The sequence below is a fragment of the Heterodontus francisci genome, chromosome 4, assembly GCF_036365525.1.
Source record: "Heterodontus francisci isolate sHetFra1 chromosome 4, sHetFra1.hap1, whole genome shotgun sequence".
NCBI lineage: Eukaryota > Metazoa > Chordata > Chondrichthyes > Heterodontiformes > Heterodontidae > Heterodontus > Heterodontus francisci.
In genome coordinates, this window is record NC_090374.1 from 151,831,696 (window position 1) to 151,847,523 (window position 15,828).

General features: G+C 41.1%; 1 protein-coding gene across 2 annotated transcripts in view; it reads left to right on the forward strand.

Annotated features, from left to right (window-relative positions):
• Positions 1–15,437, forward strand: part of mfhas1 (multifunctional ROCO family signaling regulator 1) — a 96,876-nt gene extending 81,439 nt beyond the window's left edge. The window contains exons 2-4 of one of the 2 annotated variants that reach the window (XM_068030345.1): positions 7,318–7,541; positions 9,975–10,095; positions 13,918–15,437. In XM_068030345.1, the coding sequence (XP_067886446.1) occupies positions 7,318–7,448 (131 nt within the window). In that variant the 3' untranslated portion in view covers positions 7,449–7,541; positions 9,975–10,095; positions 13,918–15,437. The remainder of the gene's footprint in view (positions 1–7,317; positions 7,542–9,974; positions 10,096–13,917) is intronic. The other variant, XM_068030344.1, reaches the window with a different exon arrangement.
• Positions 15,438–15,828: the final 391 nt, after the last annotated feature.

Below are 15,828 nucleotides of genomic sequence, written 5' to 3' on the forward strand. Positions count from 1 at the left end.
GCTGCCCAGGCCATTAGTATCCTGTACAATCCAGGAGTTCAGTGAGGGATGTTTGTGGATATGATTCTAGCTGACACTGAACATTCCTCACTAGAATTGAGGGGTGTTGATCCCCAGTCATAAACTGTCACTTTTGCCTCTTAAGTCAGAAGGTCGGCAGTTCAAGCTCCACTCTAGACTTGAGCAGATGACCTAGGCTGACACAAAGCAAGCTTAAGGGATTGGAATAATAACAATTGGGCAAATGCAGGCTTGTTTGGAATTATGTCCTAGCCACGGACAGTGATGAATATTAACTTTGCAGTTTTGAGGGAATGCTGCCCTGTCAGAGGTGCTGTCGTTCAGATGAGACATTAAGCTGAGGCCCTGTCTGCCCTCTCAGATCCCAGGGTATTATTTGAAGAGCATGGGAGTTTTCCTGGTGTCTTAGCCAACATCTATCCTTCAATCATCCATCACTAAAACAGATTATTTGTTTGTTGGGATACTGCAGTGGAAAATTAACTGCTGCAGTTCCCTACAGCTGCTGCATTTAAAAAAATAATAATTGGCTGTGAAATGTTTTAGGACATCCTGAAATCATGAAAGTCTCTGTGTAAATGAAAGTTCTTTCTTTCAAAACAGTGAGAGTAGCATTGTGATAGACCCTCTCATAGATCAAACAGGGATCCACCTTCTCTGGCTGGGATACCTGATGTGACAGGCAGATTGCTGTTAAGTGTTCAAATATTTGTGTTGAAAGTGTTATATAATTTTTTTTTTCCTTTTTAGAAGTTCCTATGTTTAGATTGAGGGAAGAAAATCTACCATCTTTACCTGGTATGGCCACATCTGAGCCCAATCCAAGACAAATATGTTTGATCATAACTGACCACTCAATTGTATCAAATCACTAAAGAGTACTTGCTGGAAATGTTTAGATTAAACATTTGTGCCTCCCACAGTTGGCACCTTCCTAATGAGAAATGATCAATATGCCTTTGCAAATTAATGTGTTCAGGCTCTCTGTGAGAATACTGGCACACACAGCATTTACATCATGCAGACTTCAACATGTTTGGGTAGAGAGGCTGACCAGAGATAAGACATGAAATATTGCACATTTTACTGGAATCCTCGATGTGTGGAAATACTGTATCCATCTGGTGTCCTGATCTAATCAGAGAGAATGTCATTGCTTTGAATGGGAGTGGGGTCCTGCTGCTGAGGCCTGTTTAGTTTTATCGTTCCCTGTTTAGGAAATTCTCTATTAGCCTTCAGGTAACCTGAATTGTATCACTCGGCGATATATCAATTTTGCTTCAATCTGCTTGCCCTACTGTGAATCATTAATTTTTTATTTACTTACAAACCTACACGAATGATTTGGGCCCATTAAAAAAACACCACATGCTGAAGGTTGAATATCTCTAATTAACTGTCTCAGCTGCCAAGTGTTGGTCTGCTTTCTTGTTCTAATTCATGTTGCTTTCAATGCCAGAATACACACACATGCAGTTGTAACAATACAGGATCAGGGCTTTATTGAAACAGATCTTTATCGTACTTCACGATTCCAATATGAGTTTTCAAATACATCATACTACACAATTCCAGTATGAGTGCAAAATAGAGTCTCACTCACTTCTTATACCTATTTTACCTTTGATCTCTACATTACATGCATATTAACAATAAATCATTGTGTATCAAAAAATGCATAAAACTGACAACAGAATTACAACATGGAGCCAGCCAATGCACTTAGCCCTTGTCTTTCTTTTCTAGTTGTTTTATTACCATGGCTATATTACCCTTTTAAGCTCTTCCCATCATTTTATTACCATAAACACAAGTGACCAAATTAATATATTCCAAATCATCATAGACATGGCTGAGTGACTTTTACACATTCCACCACCCTCCTATCTGAGAAGATATCCTTGCTTTAGGCCCACTTACACAATGCACCTCGAGCTCAGCAGAAAGTTGTTTTAACTCATTGCGTGCTGATCCCACAGATAGCCCAGGACATTGAGGTACTCGAGTATGTTAACCTTCGTTCCCACACTGAGTAGGTCTGCATTAATGAGCTAGCTCGTGACTTCCATCCAAATTCAGATTCACAGCTGTCAGCCATTGGTTTTCCACCTTCCCAGTTAGTCCCCTCATGGGACAGAGTTTTACCTCGATGCCCAAGGTCATAGTCATTTTCTGGAGGGCTTAACTTCTGTGAAATCCTTTGGAGAGTGTTGATATCTTTATATTATTAAAAAAACTTGTGCATTTGTTTACTTTCTCTCCACAAACTTGACTTCCTGGAACATTTATCATGTCAGTATTTACAATGAAAACTGCATATGCAAATGGTTATAATGGGATTCTGTATGTAAACAATTTATGATGGAAAATTTCCTATGTAAACAGTTTCTGTCATAGTATGATGCCATGTTGGGATCAATAGTTAGGTCCATAGTTATTAATTGCAATCACTAGTTAGGTCCATTGTTTTATAATATTGAAATCTTACAGTTACTCCTTGCTATCTTTAAATAAACATTGTTACGGGCATGTGGTAAGGGGTGTGGGTGGTTCCCACTGTTCACCTCCCAATTGACTGCAATTGTGTTTTATTAAAGTGATGCTTTAGTCCCTGAGTGTCTTTAGGGTCAAGTAAACAGACAAATGACAGGTTGTCTTGTAGGTTTAAAATAATAACTATTTTGGAACAAATCCCACAATGATCGCAACCTCACTCACACCCCCATTCACCCATATATAGGCCGGGATTTTATGTGTGCGACGTTTCCGACAGCGGAACCAGAAGTTGGCGGAAATTCTGCTTCTGTCCTTTTTCCCGTTTCTCACACAATTTTACGGGCAAATTAAAGGTGCGGCAATGGGCACAGGAGACACATGTGATCATGCAGTGGAGACAGGCTTTTGTTGGTGGAACCCGCCGTCACTCTGTGAAGCACCATGAGCCACACGTCAATAAATCATTCTGTTGTTGCAAGCCACAGGGATCAGCAGCCTTCAGAAACATATGCTGATTGCAGCCACAGAATAAGCTTACTATAATTTGTTCCTGGTTTGTCTTCATTTTCAGTTTGCATCCAAGAAGCACTACCCCCCCAATTTTTTTTTTGCTTGTGATCATTCCCTCTGCCTGCCAGTACCCTGATGTGGGCACACAGGACCCCGACCTAGACAGCGATCCTCCCTCCCTTTAGGCCCCTCATGACCATCAGTTTACTGACAGGAACACATCAACCCACCACCCCCTGCAACCACACACAACTAGCCTCATCATCAAAAACAGCCACTACACACACTGGACACTGCCCTCCTCCGTCCCCCGCTCCTCCATGAAACCCCCCCCCCCCCACTCCCCCATGCCTTCCCCACATCGCCAGAGAAGATTTGCCCTTGCTGGTGCGGAGCCTGGAGCCAAACATCCATTCCAACGTGGGCCTTTCTTGTGCAGATGAGTTCAAGACTCAAAACTACTGACCTCAGACACAACTGCACAAAGCCGACTGGTGTACGCCATGTTTAAACGAACGCGAACTGGGTGGCATGGGAATACAGTTCAGCACTAACTTTAATCTGGCAGGTAGGACTTAATTTGGACTAAGTGTAGGGTAGTGAGTATTCATGCTATGGAAATGCATGCAAAGCTGCAATGTGCCACCATGCAGGGGGAACCCTGGACTGCCACAAACACATTGCAGACTTAATTACGATTTTTTTAAAAAGCCCGCCATGGAAATCTGTAAAAACAGCTCATACCTAATTAAATCACCCTGCTCACCACCAAAGCCGCTCTTGCAGGGCCCATAAAATTCCCCCCATACATACACAAGAATAGATAGATAGAAAAGGATGAGAGGTAGTTTAAAGTCCCAAGTGAGGTAAGTGTCTGTGGTTTACAGAAGATTATTGAGTCTTATCGAGAGGAAAAGTTTTTTTTTTAAAGTTGTAGACCTGATTATTTGCAGTCTTGAACTTGCAGAGGTGTTATAGCGTTGTAGTGGTTGTAATACAGTCCAATGCTGGTGGTGTGTTGTTTCTAACCTTCACGGATGGTTAGTCTCAAAGTCACTTTGTGATCTCTCTGCTGTGGTGGCTGTTCTTGGTCAGCAGGGTTCTTCTCTTGCCTGCTGTATCCTTCTCACAGGCTTTCTGTGATGTTGACTAGTTCTCCCCTCTCTCCGGAGAGCTACCTTTTTTAAGGTAAAAATCTCTCTCAGTTTCTGTTAGGTGATGCATGGCCCTCTCCCTTGTTGTGACTACACAATGGGCCAAGATCTTGATAACCATAGCCATCGTTTGATGTTTGAATGGGAATCATTCTGTTATGTTATTGCAGCTTTACTCCTTATTCATCTTATTTTGGCTATGAGCCAGACTATTTCCAGCATCCTCTGTTAATCCATTCATAACAATCAGAGTCATTAATATGCAATAGCTCCTTTCAATTTCAAAGGGGTACTCCCCAGAGCTATTTCAGACGAGCTTAATGAGCTTCATCTTTGCAGACGAGTTTGTGGTTTTCCAGTACAGGAGGGCTCACATGGCTGCTACTCCATTTTGACTGTGTATAAATGTCCATGTTCTTGTTATTTTCTTTAGCAGTTGACTTTTTAAATTCATAATTCTTCCATTTCATTGTTTATTTCATCACGGCTTCTTCTTTGCATGAGAACATGTAGTTTTGAGAGTTGTGGGACCGTAGTAGTGAATCATGGTTGAAACAGGCTCTCAAAGTGGGTTATTTCTGTTCAATCACCCATGCATCTGCATTACTTAGTTGGCATTGGTTAGTTTGGTGGAACCAACAAATATTTCAAACATTGTAATGCATGCAGATGAGGCCTCTGAAAATGAGGTGCTAAGATTTTGTTAGGCAAAATTACACTGAAATTTGATTGCAAACCAGTGCAATCTGCCCTGACAGGAGACTGCTTTTAACAGTTTAACTAATTAGTAATAACACTTGCCAGTAAAAACAAATGTTAAAATATTTGCGTATCTATTAAAACAAACAAAAAATTGGAATCATTTTATTTCTAGTGTTCGGGTGCCATATTTAGTCATGGTGTTCCCTGTACAGTGTAAGTTTGGTAAATTATAATCTACATTAAAAATGCTTTGTCTGCTGGTCAAATCCAGCAACTGTCTCCTGGGGCAGACCAACTTTTAAGCTTTCACCGTGGCACTGAAGCTAGCACTAAAACTACAGAAATAAAACTGTTAAACAAAATGGTTTTCTTTGTAATTGTAACTTTAAAATTGGAATTATTGGGAGCAAAAAAGGCTTTTAAATTCAAAATTCAAATTCCGTTTCATGAATAGCCACACCTGCCCAAGTTTCTCCCAATAGTGCCAATTCTAACCTTTCTTTCCAGTTTACCTGTTGTCTTTTGTTTTCTGCCTGCTCCCACTGACTTAGCTTCATTTTAGGCTGACACCTCGGTGCCAATCTGAGGGAGTGCAGTATTGTCAGAGGTACCGTCTTTCATATGCTCGTTAAGTCGAGATCCCCTCTACCTGTACGAGTACATGTAAAATATGACATCACATTATTCTGTGAAGAGTAAGTTAATTCTCCCAACATTTACCCACCCCCCCCCCAACCCCAATACAACACTACCAAAACAGACCAAAGGATGATTCATCTTATTTGCTGTTTGTGGGTCCATGCAGTGCACAAGAAGAATGCACTTCAAAAGTAATTAATTGCTGGTGATGCGCTTTGGGATGTCTTGAAAATGTGGAAGATGCTATACAAATGCAGGCCTTTATTCCCTCCATTCATCCTATGCTGGAGGGGGAACTTGAACTGAATACTTAACTTGGTGATCAAATTCAGAGGGACCAGGCCAGGAAAGTGCTAAAAATTGCCAGTGTGACTGATCTACTGGTGAGAAAAGGTTCATTTGTCCAATTCTTTGTGTGTTCTCAGGATGTGGGCACCATTGGTAAGACTACATTCATTAACCATTCCTAGTTGCTCTGAGAAAGTAGTGGGCCTTCCCTTGAACCGCTACAGTCCTTGTGATGATGGTGCTCACACAACAGTGTTCAGTAGGGAATTCCAGCATCCTGACCAGACAACAACAAAGGAATGATGATATATATCCAACAGAGTGTGTGTGATTTAGATGATAATGGATCTCAAGGCATTGCTGTTCTTGTCTTTCTTAGTGGCAGAGGTCGCAGCAGAGGGAGTGACGAGAGTGGAACAAAGTCAACTAATGGACATATTCTTGCATTACAACAGTGACTGCACTGCATATAATATGATTAATTAGAGTTTGCTTTGAAAATAAAAGAGTTCTAGATGTCCCAAAGCACTTTACAATCAATGAGGCACTCTGTTGACATGTAGGAAACATAAATATCTAAAATTTCAAATACATTTATGCATTTTTATTGGATGAAGGACAATGAAAAAGACTGAAGTCAATTATCAGTCAAACCTGGGCATTGTCTGCAATCTTTAACTGTATGGTGTGTGTGTTTGGTACTTGCCATTTTTCAACCACGAGAAACCATTTTGTTTGATTATAATTATCTGGGTCCTTTAGTAATGTTAGGCTTGAATTTGACAATGTCTAATAAATAGCTTATATACTCTCTTTTGTCCAGCCGACACAGCTTTGTACAGAGTCTTCTCACCGTTCAGATACAAATGCAAACACTCTCGTATCATGCCAGCTGTGATAATTGGGAAACGGTCACCTGGGTTGTTGGAACTGTAATTCCATAAGTCTATTCTGTAACTCGAAAACAATACTTCAAGATACCTCATCTGTGAATACCCCTTAAGACAGTCACTTTTGTATTCTGCATCTATTCATTGACAATTAATTGCCCCAATGGGGGTAATTTTAACTTTCACGAATGGGGGAAAATGAACAGTAGCCTGTTCTTTTGTCAGCAAAAAGGAAAATCGAACCTGTTTTACAACATGACCCAAAGTTAGAATTACTTCCAAAATGGAAATCGCAACCAAAATTCAGAAACGATTAGTTAATTTTTCAGTGCTTCGAGGGTTAATTGACGGATGGAGCTTTCTTTTCCAAGCTGGCAGTGAGGGGAGCTTGGGTATTGAGTTGTTTTGCTTATAGCTACAGTGCTGTCAATCTGTAGGTGCTTTGTGTACTGTACCTGCCCAACTTGCAGGCGGGCTTAGGAATGATTTCAAATTATTAATCCTTCAAATGAAAACTCTGCTAATGTGAATTTGACTGTAGTCAAAGATGAAGGGATTTAACTACTTTTTAAATATATGAACCTCTTTCTCTCTCTCTCTTTCTCTTTTATCAACAGGGGAACTATTGACCCAATCCAGGCCGGAAGGAGTGACTGAGATCATCTGCCCCAAAAATGGAAGTGAGCCTGTGGACGTGGCTCTGGTTTATCCACCAACCCCCACTGTGATCAGTCCCTGTTATAAGTGAGCAGTGGGCCATCCTGCTCGTCCTCATCAGAAATGATACCTTTAAAATTCTGTTCAAATATTTGGCAGACAACAAGGTTTTGGCAAGAATAAGGTAGGGTGTGTGCTTCAAATTACGGTTTTGTAAAGTGTTATCCAATTACCCTTCAAATTCAGACCCTGTGGATCTTGAGACTCAATCAAGATGGATTTGGATTTTAATTTGAGTGGATCTTCCAATCGAAGCAATCCAATGATTTGATTTTTCTGGTACCAGCAGCCAGATGAATTTGAGAACAGGCAAACACAAGAAAAAGGACAGTGAAAGACCAACTGGTCCATCAGCCTGTCTTATAATACAATCACCATTAAAGCCTCCTTACCCCTCAGTAATTCAATTCCAAACTCCCTGCAGAGGCAAAACAAAAAGAGAAAGGGTCAATTTAGGAAAATAAAAATTCAGGCAAGTTCCTCTTTGACCTCCTAGAGGTAATCAAACAAGAATCCAGGGGCTCACGGTTACTGGTGATTCTAGTCCAGTTAGCTCACACCCCTTCTATGACTCGAGATGTTCCACTTGCAGGACATTTTGAACATTTGCATTAAGTCCACATTCACCACATATAATAGCAACTTGTGGTCAATGACTCTGTGAACAGAAATACTTCCTGCCATCTAAACTAACTTACTGCTTTAATAACTTTTACTGATGCCACTAGACCTCACTTGCCTACCTGCCCAAATAACCTATCTGCTCAGACAGAATCTAATACCTTCTTTGTTTGAAAGCGCTTAATCATAGACTTAATCAAAGTCTACCTTTCTAAGGTCAAAAGTCCCAGTCTATAAGCATTTTTTATGTTCATTATTAGTTAACTATTAAGTAGAGAGTTCCAGGATTTTAACTGACGATGAAGGAATGGTGATATATTTCTAATTCAGGATGGTATGTGACTTGAAGGGTAACTTGAAGGGTAAGCTGGACACTATTCTAGATATTGCCAGACTAAGGCCTTATACAAGGAAAGAATTGTACTTCGGAATCATAGCATCATACAACACAGAAGGAAGCCATTCACCCCATCGTGCATATGCCGTCTCTCTGAAAGAGCTATCCAATTAGTCCAGCTTTCCCATTTATTTCCCCTGAACCTTGCAAACTTTTCCTTTTTGCGTATATATCCCATTCTCCTTTTGAAAGTTACTATTGAATCAACTTCCATCACTGTCAGCCAGTGCATTCCAGATTATAATAACTCATGGCATTAAAAAAATTCTCATCTCCCTTCTGGCTCTTTTGCCAGTTATCTTAAATCTGTGTTTTTGGAGGTTTTTTGTTTATTGAATCCACCTTTAAGCAGATGCTTCCAGTTGATGTTTGTACTGATTTAATCTCCTCAGTTTGATCATTGTTCGGAGTGAAGTAGTACAAATGCCTCACAGGTACAGGTCACACTGGTCCACCAGCATCAGGAAATGTGGAAGCCAATATAGTAGACGTAATATTTTTGGACTTCCAAAAGGTGCTTCGATATGGTGCGACATAGGATACTCATGAATAAGGTCAGAACATGTCCAGTCAGGGGACAAGTAGCAGAATAGATGGCAAACTGGCTACAAAACAGAGAGCAGGGGTTAAGGTAGTTACTCAGATTGACAAATGGTGGGAAGCTATGTTCTACAAGGATCAGTGCTGGGGCCACTGTTGTTCACCATTTACACAAATGATTTGGACTCGGGAATTGGAATTACAATTTCATAATTTGCAGCTGACAAGAAGTTGGGGGTATGTGGTTAACACAGAGGAGGACTGTGACAAAATACAGGAAGACATTAATAAACAATGCTATGTTAAACTTGTATAGAACCTTGGTTAAACCACACTTGGAGTACTTTCAGCAGTTCTGATCTCCATATTATGAAAAGGATACAGAGGATGCAAAGAAAAGTTATTAGAATGATACCAGAACTGAGAGGTTATACCCATCAGGAAAGATTGAACAGGCTGAGGCTCTTTTCTGTAGAAAAGAGAAGACCAAGGGTGATCTGATAGAGGTTTTTAAGATTATGAAAGGATTTGATAGGATAAATATAGAGATGTTTCATAACACTGGTCACGGTTCTTCAATAACTCCTAAACTACCAGCTTCAGAGCACCCACCCAGTTCCTTCTCCCACTTCCCTCTGGCTGTGCAAATGCATCTAATTAGCTATCCAACCCCCAACCCCCAAGACACAACCTTGCTTATAAGCATTTTATGCAACACTTCTTCAAAGACTTTTTGAAAATCTAGATACAGAATATCAACCGGCTTCCATCAATCACCAATTTTGCATCCTTCTCAAAGAATTTGAGTTGGTGGGACAGGAGCTTCTCTTTCAGAAAGTATGCAGTTATCCTTGATAATCCCTTCCAACAATTTGCCCCGAACTGAACTTAACAGTCCTATAGTTTGCTGGTTGTAGCATATTGCCAACATTCCCAGATCTCATTCAGCTGTGCGGTGCCATTCAGTGACTTCCATAACACGGCCCTCATTTCTCTCAGCTGTTTGCAGGATATCCTATTGCGATGTAAATGTCGAGGATCTGTCGGAAGCTGCCATGAATAGACATTGGTGCAGGTGTGATGAGGCTGATTCTGCATGTCTGCGGATGTCATGATCACTGTAGGTTATTCCATTGGAAAATGCCCTGGGTTTTCTGGACTGTAGTAATGTTATTTTGTACTTTTTTTAACTGATGGGTATTTAATTGGATTAGTTTTTATATTGTGGGTTTGAATCAGCACAAGACTGCACTCTGGGGTGAAGGTGTGTTCTTCCCCATTGGGGGTCTTATACCACTGTTATATTGTCATCTGCTCTATAGACTGGCCCTTAGCTCTGACCCAGTGTCTTTAAAGAGGCACCATAATAGCTGATGAGAATTATTGGTGTTACCATGAAACAACTTTATCACCATCGAGCCATGTGGATAGATAGTAATTATTCTTGGTTTGAGTGTGCTTTTTAGGATCTGTTCGTTTATTTAGTAAACACACTTAGAGTTTGAGCTTAGCCTGTCAACGGTGCCTCAGTGACATGTAATGTTTCCATATTGACTAAATTCCCTGCTGTGTCATTGTACACTCGGTATGTACGAACATGCAAATGTATATTGCAGTGTATCTTATGTTACGACCAGGTGAGAAAGAGGTCTAGGGTTCCCTTTCAGCCTTCACCTAGTCTTACTGTAACAGGGTTTAATTTTAAACACACCATGTTTTTAGTTCCCCCTTGGTGAATCCTTGTTCACCGCTTTCCAATTATAAGGCAAAGAAACCAGCATAACAGGATTTCTCAGAAAGGGGAAATTGATTAAACTTGGACTTAAACTCTAATTTGATTAACCCCTATGGATACAAGACGCGCCCATGCTAGCATGCATACGGATACACACATGCAGGTAGGGATAGAAAAAAGCAGAGGAAAATAAAGTGGAAAAGTTTGAGGCAATATCTGAAGAGTTTTTATTACGGGTCTTCGAGCTCACTGTAGAGTCCTTGATTGTTGGTAGGTCTATCTTTCTTTTCATTGGGGCCCAGTATTCATCTTAAACCTTGTTCGCTGTAGGAGACTTTTCCCTCTTGGCGTTCATGTGTCTTCAGTGGGTTTTGGAGTTCCATGAGAAAGAGATGGGAGCAGACAGGAGAGGCTGTGGCGAGCCAGCAGGGAAGGTCTTTTCAATCCAGGAGCATTCTGCTTTCTACCAGTCATAGAAAGATACAGCACCGAAACAGGCCCTTCAGCCCAACGAGTCCGCGCCGACCATCAACCACCCATTTATACCGATCCTACATTAATCCCATTTTCCCTCTCACATCCCCACCTTCCCTCAATTCTCCTACCACCTACCTACACTAGGGGCAATTTTTACAATGGTCAATTTACCTATCAATCCACAAGTCTTTCGCATGTGGGAGGAAACCGGAGCACCCAGAGGAAACCCAGTCTCTCAGTTCAAACTCTGCAACAGCTGGTTAGTCATGTGACTAACTGGTCTGACCACGTCTGTTTGTGGATTGAATTGGAGCGGGGAAAAGCTCCATTGTTTACAAGCACTGTCTGTTAATATGCAAAAATGTCTTTCCAGCCAGGGGCCTGGCAACCTCCTGTCACAGGTCTTCTCTTCTTCCCAGCAACAATTTGAAATGTAATGTCCATGTGACAAAATTAATGTTCCTCATTCTTGGCAGGTGGGGGCCTGCATGACACTTATCATAAACTGTGTGTACAGAGTACATAATGACCAGCAGCAGTGTGATATGCAAGTGTCAAGTCTGGTGCTGCAAGTTACCTTTTTGAAGTTTATTTTCAATATAAAATAAAACAGAACATATGAAAACCTATATAGCAGAGTTCATGCTTCATCAATTGGTGTTTGAAGCTATAACCTTTGTCAGAGTCACACAATCCCAAAGATCTTTGCTCAACTCAATCTCCACATCATTGTGCCTTCGATGGTTACACCCAAATCATTTAGCCAAAGTTTAATAAATGCTATGCTTAGCTGATGGAAAGTGTAAACAGGTCAGTAATCCAATATGCTATACCTTGCAGTATATCACAGACTAGGAAGGACACAAGTTCCTTGATAGCAGGGGTGTCCAGGTTTCTCCCTTCATAGGCTACGTGGATTTGTACCGTCAAGCTTACACATAAAGCTTGAATCCCTGTGCCATTTAATTTACAGATATTTCATGCTACTGATGCTTGGTGTTCTGATTGACGATTTATCCACCAATCAGGCAACAGTGACATGAACAGCCCTTTCCAATGTTCCAGGCTCATGATGGTTACAGGGCAGGCTGGTGAATAAGGAATATTTGTGCAAATAGGGCTGGTTCACCAGGGCTCATGTGGCCCAGAGAATGCACATTGGACATCCCTGCTTTCTAAGTCTGACCAAAACAAAAAGGGGAAAAGTGAAGTACAGAAATGCTAACTACTTTTACAAAAGAGCCCTGGCCAACATTTATCCATCAACCAACATCACTAAAATCAATCATAGAATCATACAGCACAGAAGGAGGCCATTCGGCCTATTGTGCCTGTGTCAGTGCTTGAAAGTTTATCCAATTAGTCCTACTCCCCTGCTTTTTCCTTGTAGCCCTCAATTTTTCCTTTTCAAGATTAACCTGGTTATTTTTCGCATTGTTGTATGTGGGCTCTTGTTGAGTTCAATTTAGTTTAGAGATACAGCACTGAAACAGGCCCTTCAGCCCACCGAGTCTGTGCCGACCATCAACCACCTATTTATACTAATCCTACACTAATCCCATATTCCTACTGCATCCCCACCTGTCCCTATATTTCCCTACCACCTACCTATACTAGGGGCAATTTATAATGGCCAATTTACCTACCAACCTGCAAGTCTTTTTGGCTTGTGGGAGGAAACCGGAGCACCCGGAGGAAACCCACGCAGACACAGGGAGAACTTGCAAACTCCGCACAGGCAGTACGCAGAATTGAACCCGGGTTGCTGGAGCTGTGAGGCTGCGGTGCTAACCACTGCCTACATCATAACAGTGATTACAGTTCAAAATACTTAATTGGCTGTGAAGTACTTTAAAACACCCTAAAGATGCAGAAGGTGCTACATAAATACAAGTTTGTTCTTGTAGCCCCTATTTTCAAGGTTGTGATATCCCAATGACTCAAGTTGGGTGATAGGTCTCGGTCTACCACGGCTGTGCATCAGAAAGCTCCTCCTGTGGAAAGGGTTTTTATTTGGCCTGAAATTCTTTAAACCTCCAGCCAAGTGGGTGCAATTTAGTATAAACTCAATGTTTTGAAGGTATGTGGAGCTTTCTGTGTTTTAACTGTGACTGTGGAAGCTGTGTGTGGGATAAATGAGCCTCTACTGGATAGACATGTAAATGTTCTTTGTCAACTTTTTCTACAGTGTTCAGTTACCCTTTGTACACCAGATTTAATGTTGGTGTGAAGTGGTTTGCAAATGTTAGAGGTTTCATATTGTGTAAATCCAGAGTTGAGGCCTGATCTGACATCTGAGCAAGGCTTCCCCACTCCAGTCTTGCATTGGTATAAGTCAGAGGGAAATTGTGATCAAACGGTACCCAATTCTCTGGCCACCTTGGATACTGTGTCCAGTTCTGGCCACTGAGACACTCGAGCACTGGGGGGGGGGGGGGGCAGTGCACAGAAGAGTTTCTTAAATTGGACCGCTGGAAGGCAAAAACCCTGAAATCATTTAAAAACCAATCGGATGTGATAGTGAGGGGATTTTAAGATCATTTTGCATGAATGAACTAAGATAGCCAAGTAGCCTTCCTCTTCCATAACTATCTTCTGTTGTCGTGTTGGAAATTATTTTGTACCAATGCTGCATTTGTGATATAAATGCAGCCCAAGAACCATTCCCTCATGTTAGACACAAGGCTGGGACATGTTCAGGCTTTTCATTTCTTTTGTTCTCTTAATTAGGTTGATGTTAAGCTGAAGTGTTTGTGACCTGTCGTGGAATGTCCATTTTCCTTGGATGTGTCGAAGGAAAGAACTAACCCACGGATGCTTTTTAACAATGGATTCAGAGCAGCTCCATGATGGGCTCAGGACATTGGAGATATTGCACCTGACTGACTGTCTGCACAAAGCATAGAGAGAGGCTTTCTCATCCACTCAAAGCTGTCCTTCTTTGGAGGTGGAGCAAGGGATTTTCATCATTTGAAAGCAAGTTGACCTGACACACCCATTCTTCCAATGAATAGCGCAGATGCAGAGAGTACCACCACTTAATTTTTGGAATGAGTGACTCCTCAGGGATTTTCTTTTGCAGTGTTTTACTAAAGCCATACTTTCAGTGTTGTCTAAAGGCTGTAAGAATAAAATACCAAACGTGATTGATCTGCCCTTGAGACTGGGGCACAGATGACAGAGTCTGTGTAAGCACATCAGCACTATTTTTTAAACACACTGAAAGATTTAATTTAGAGCTTTCAAGAAACTGTTTGTGCAATACTCGGTGTGACAAGGCAATCCTATTCACATTGTGTTATATTCATCCTTCTTCTGAATCGCAGTTGAACAAGGCCCCCAATTGATCCTGATCTATCTGTCAGATCTCCCTATGGATGAAGGATTGGGTTAAAGTTGCAAGGCCCCATGATTCCTATACATTTGTTCAAGGGTATTAAAATAGGATCCTGGGGAACAAGTACTGTTTGGAAGATGCACTTTTTTACAAGAATATATCTCAAATGACACACACAAAATCTACATTCTCCTTTCAGCCCATCTGCACCCTATCGATGTATGTTCTGCACGTTCTGCTCCGCTCTGTGATAGCACACTCATCCCTGAGTTGAGTCTGTAGGTCGTGGGTTCAAACCCCACTTCAGACCATGAGCACATAATCCAGGCTGATACTTCAGTGTAGTGCTGAGGAAGTATTACACTGTTAGAGTTTTCATCTTTTGGGTGAGATGTTAAACTGAGACCCCATCTGCCCTTTCTGGTGAAAAGAAAGGATCCCATAGCACTACTTGAAGAAGAGCAGGGGAGTTCTGCTATGCTGGGCAACATTCATCCCTTAACTAACGCCACCAAAAAAAGCCATTAACTGGTCGTTCTTTCAATTGCTGTTTGTGGGACGTTGCTGTGTGAAAAATGTTGGCTGCTTTTGCCCATGGAGCAGTGACTTCATTTCAGAAAGTAATTCATTGAAAATGAAGTACTGAATGTGACATTCTGAAAGCATGACAAGGCAATTTATAAAGACCTGTTCTTTCTGCTGCAAAGGGCATTTCAAAGTTGTGCATCTTCAAAACTAAAGATTTTTTCTTTAAATTAATACATTTGGAAGGAAGAATGAAGATCAGTGCAGCTTACAAGTATCTTATTTTTTATGTGTTCCTAATAAAAAGTGTATTGCGATGAAACCGAAACATTTGCACATCAAGTCACCTTGGATAAATGAGACTTATTAAAAGGATCAGTGGAAAATTTCCATGCTTCCATTTTGTGACCCCTGCTTCACAGCCTCACAATAATGTTCAAAGATTGAATAGAGTTTAAACATTTGCCTGTGCTGTGGAAAGTTGTTTTGGTAAACATTTTTTTGCATATTTATTCTCAGGATGTGATGAGACTGACCAAGCAAGTTTGTTGCCCATCCCTAGTTGCCTTGAAGGCATTATTTTTGTAACTGAGGTGCCTGTAAGGCCATGTAAGATGACATTTAGAGTCATCCATGTAGTGTATCTCTTATAGGCCGGACGGAGTAACATTAGTGAGCCAGTTGGGCTTTTACAACAATCCAACAGTTTTTGCAACGTCATTTTTATCAGCTGATGCCAGCCCACAAATCGCAAACTTATTAAATTGAATTTTTCCCCC